Here is a 4,282-nt window from a genome sequence, read left to right as displayed (position 1 = left end):
AGAGATGGAGGTGAGACTAGGCAAGAGGCAGGGTGTAGTACAGGATGTCTGGGGTAAGAGAAACAACTCCTGAAGCAAACATCCAAAAGTAGAGCAGTGAGAAGGAAGAAGGAAGAGGGAAAAGGAAAGGGAGAGAAGGCAGAGAGGAGTTGAATAGTTGTTTTTCACACGTTTTACTCTAAGGCACCCTAGGAACCAGCCCCTAGACCCAGGCAGACGCGGCCACGCCACATTCCTGGGGTGCTGCTCAGTGTTTGACACTTAGATCTGGGCTAAGGTGGTACTGGTATAACGCTGGGCTTTGCCAGCAGACTTACACTGCATCAGATACAGCCTGTGCTGGCTGGAATAGCATGACATGCCATTGCTAAGTAATATTTGCCACATAGAAAAGCTTTATGCACAATTAGCTGGGCTGAGCTGCTCTGCCATCAGCTGTGGACAGTGTCTGTTTCAGCAACTGATATGGAAAGAGCTCTGTTTTCAGATGCAACTTAAAGGGCTATAATTTGCCCCTAAAAATGTAGATTATTGTGGCATTCTTATTATTTGTTGTTCTTTTCTTCCTGGTATGTAGCACAGCTAGTTCTTTTTCCTGCTACAGCAGCACAGCTGCTGCCTCTAACACAGCAAAAGATGCAGAATCAGCCCATGCCAGTGAAGGCAAAAAATAAGCAGTGCCAAAAAAGAAGGGGCAATGAGAGAGAGTAACACAGAGCAGCAGGAGGCAGGTGGTTTGGGAAGCTCTGGGAAACTGCAGAAGCATGGAGCTGTCTCCTGTGTTCTGTGAATGAGCAGAGAACTTCCAGAGGGAAGGAGGATACTTCACAAAGGCACAAATGGCAGTCACAGGTATATTGCTGTATTTAGTGTTTGCATTGTGAAAGTCAGGATGGAACTTTATGGCTATAAAATCCCTAGCCCTGCCCAAAAAGTAGCTTTACAGAGCTTGTTTCTGTTCCCCACAGGTCTAAAACCAACAAACCATATGTGTATTTTAACATGTTCTTTATAGCTGCCTCTGAAATTTTCCAGGGAGGGATGGATTTTTAAAAAGTGAATGGGGTGTGGCAATGCTATAGGCAAGTGAATTGATAGTAAAGAGAAACACTAAATCATTCTCTGGCTTTTTAAGATGATAGCTACTGCTTTAAAGATAAAATAACAGTTCATGGACCAACAGTTAGAGATGCTTGTCACTGACCTACCTCAGTAATTTGGGTTTTTCCTGGCTGCTGAACTTTAGAAATCTTCGGAAGAAAAATTTATGGTCTGTGTCTGCTCAGGGGGAAGATTATTAAACAAGCAACCTCAAACAATTAAATAAAACCTTAGCTATATACAATCATTTTAATTTTGTCCTTTGATATTGCTCATCTGATTAAGTTCTTTCCAAACAAACTTCACACAGAACTTGGCCTATGAGGAGCGGACTGAGCCCATATGTATCCTGACAGGAGTGTTTACTCAAACAGAGTTATCCCAGCCTTGCTCTGCGTACTTGGGGATGTAAAACGGCCTGGGGACAGGAACTCAGAGAACAATAAGGAGAGAGAAACTTAGAGGAAATAACCTACTGAGAGAACAGGAATGCATTGAGAGTAGACGAATCAGCCAGTCAGGGAGACATCAGATATTGGGAAAGTGCCCATGAAGCGGGACCAAAAGATGCCCATGAAGAGAGGTTTGGAGAGGAGCAGTGTGGAGAGAGAAGCATTTTGAAGGGGGAGAACAAGGGCTGCCAACATGGCAGGGCAGAGTGTGAGAAAAGATATTTCTAGGGGTGCAGCACCCCAGCAAAGAAAGGGTGCAAGTTCACGGGTGGTGAAGAGGAAGAGACCAGATGGCACTGACATAAACTTTGACTAGGGAGGCTGCTCTTCAGCCAGCAGATGAGTACTTCTGGCTGCAGAAACACTCTTTCCTTCCCCATCTGCCTGGACAGGAGCAGATGGAGACATGGGTCTTGACCACATAAGAAATTTTGAGTTTGGCACTGTCAAATCTGCTGTACCAGTGGAAGTTCACCTGGCTGCCTGGTCTGGGGCAGAGCAGGGCTGGCTCATAGTCTCTGCCCCATGGTAACCTTCTTTGGAGGCAGTGCTGGCAGTAAAGCAGAGCTTTCTGCACCGATAGTCTGACTGCAGCCCAGGCACTGCTGGGTTTGACTTGCTACTCATTAACAGTGTCCAGGCAGTGCTCCCTGCCGAAAGACCAGCGAGGATCAGGGATGGTGACAGTGTAGCCACACAAGCTCTGTCAGCACCTGCTGCTTTTGGGCATGCTAGGATCTGTGATCCTTCCCATGGATGGACCAGCCTGGAGTTCTGGTACCCTGCTAGGTGGAGCTCAGGAGTGAAGCCCTCTCTGCTGAACTGGGTGCAAGGGGATTGCTCTCTCCTGGGACAGGGCTCCCTGGGCCTGGGGAAAAGATTTCTCCCTGCCGTTCTAACCTGGTCCTTCATTCAGTAGAGGAGTAGAGAAGGATGGTTGGCCCCAGCCTGAGAAGGAGCAATTTATGGGGCCCCAAACTACTCAAGACACTGTGGAGAGGGTGCCAGGAGTGACAAGAGCAGTGGGATGGTAATGAGAGGATACACATCCAAGTCGCCCTGCAATATATCAGGGAAAATGCCTCAGTGTTGGCACCACACCCTTCCAGAAGAGTCCACAGGAACCGGTGACGGGCTTGCAAGCATGGCAAGGGAGGAGAGCCCGTTGCGCAGTGCCACCGTCCTGCCGGCTGCAGACCCGGTGCAGGCACTGAGAGTGCTGCCCGGGGGGTGGACATGCGGGATTGCCGAAAGCCACCCCGGCAGGGAGGGCCTGGGGCCCCAGGGTGGGTAAGGGTCTCTCGAGGGGGGGAACAATCCCTCTCCGTCTAACCCCCTGGGTGTGACTTGCGCTCGGCATTGCAGATGGAGGAGGGGGACGGGGTGGGGGGATCCCTGCTCCCAGTGCCGCAGCTCTGCCCCGGCCCGCGGATGAGCCCGGGGCGGAGGGCGGGCGGAATTGGCGCCTCGCTGCTTGCTTCCAGAGCTGCCGGGAAAGAATCGTCTTCTGCAGGATAAAGTCCCTGTCTAGGCGAGTGAATTGCCCGTGTCCAAAGTCTACAGGCAGGAGGCTGCCTGCTGCAATCCCTGCGAGAGGGATAACTTTTACAATATACGGCCTGATTGCAAATAAGTTACTAATAAGCCGCTTTGGCGTAAGAACGGCTCTATGCGTTATTTCCTAAGATCTGTTTATTTGCAAATATTTCTCTGTTTTTCTTCTTTTAAAAAATCGTTCGGGAAAATTAGAAAAAAAAGGTACAGAAGTTAATATTTAGACATTCAAACTATTAAGTAATAGAGCTATAAACTCTCAAATAAGGCGCTTTCATTTTACTTAACAATAGATAACACAACAGCGACAGTGGAACAAACCAAACAAAAGCGATCACCAAAATTGTTGTGACAGTACAATTACCCGACTAGGAAATTTATTCAATATGCTTTGCCATTGCATTGACACAGCAGGAAAAAAAAAGCCCAAATGCTCAAAGAATAATACAAGAAGGCGGGAGGTATTTGGAAAAAAAAAAAAAAGATTTATTTTGAAATAACTTTTTAAAGAGATACTTTGCCTCCATGATTTGTTATCGATGTGCATCTGACACGATACAAAACAAACAAAGAAAAAAACACGTTCTGTACAGAGCTCTAAAATGAGCCGCGATTATCTACAAGATGAGCTTTACGCTTGGGTGTGGGTTGGAGAGGGGCCCGATCCTGCAGTCCGCACTCTCTAAACGAGTTTCGCAGACATGTGGTAGGAAAGCCTGGCCCCGAGTCTGCGTGCGTGTCTCCGTGTGTGTGTGTGTGCGCGTCTGTGAGTTCCTACAATACACTCCTTGAGTAAAGTGGGCAAGCTGGAGCTGCCGGAGCGGGCGCGGGTCCCTGGCTGCTCTAGAAGTCCTGCCGCGGGGTGTGAGTTAGACTGTGCCGCCGTAGATCACAGTTTCGCCTGAACACTTTGCCGCACTGCTCACAGTTGTAGGGCTTGATGTCTGTATGGGTAAGAAGGTGAGTTTTCAGGTTACTTCTTTGATTAAAGGTTCTTCCACATGTGGGGCATTTGTGTGGAGATTCCTGTTCAGATTTGAAGCAAGCAAAGGATTAATCCTTCACAAACCACCTTGTTTAACGTATTACTGCACTTTTTCTCACCGCAACGCACAACTTGAGATATCGGGGGAGGACACGAACGAGAGGAGCCCCGTGCGGCCGGGCGGCCGCCC

General features: G+C 48.5%; 1 protein-coding gene across 2 annotated transcripts in view; it reads right to left on the bottom strand.

Moving 5' to 3' along the window:
• Positions 1-3,450: 3,450 nt before the first annotated feature.
• The window catches only part of OSR2 (odd-skipped related transciption factor 2), a 2,813-nt gene continuing 1,981 nt past the window's right edge, over positions 3,451-4,282 (bottom strand). The window contains exon 3 of one of the 2 annotated variants that reach the window (XM_005423448.2): positions 3,451-4,133. In XM_005423448.2, coding sequence (XP_005423505.1) covers positions 3,951-4,133 — 183 coding nt within the window. In that variant the 3' untranslated portion in view covers positions 3,451-3,950. The remainder of the gene's footprint in view (positions 4,134-4,282) is intronic. The other variant, XM_031058998.1, reaches the window with a different exon arrangement.

Source organism: Geospiza fortis, unplaced genomic scaffold (assembly GCF_000277835.1).
Source record: "Geospiza fortis unplaced genomic scaffold, GeoFor_1.0 scaffold200, whole genome shotgun sequence".
In the NCBI taxonomy this organism is placed as follows: Eukaryota; Metazoa; Chordata; class Aves; order Passeriformes; family Thraupidae; genus Geospiza; species Geospiza fortis.
This window is presented reverse-complemented; position numbering and strand designations above follow the sequence as displayed.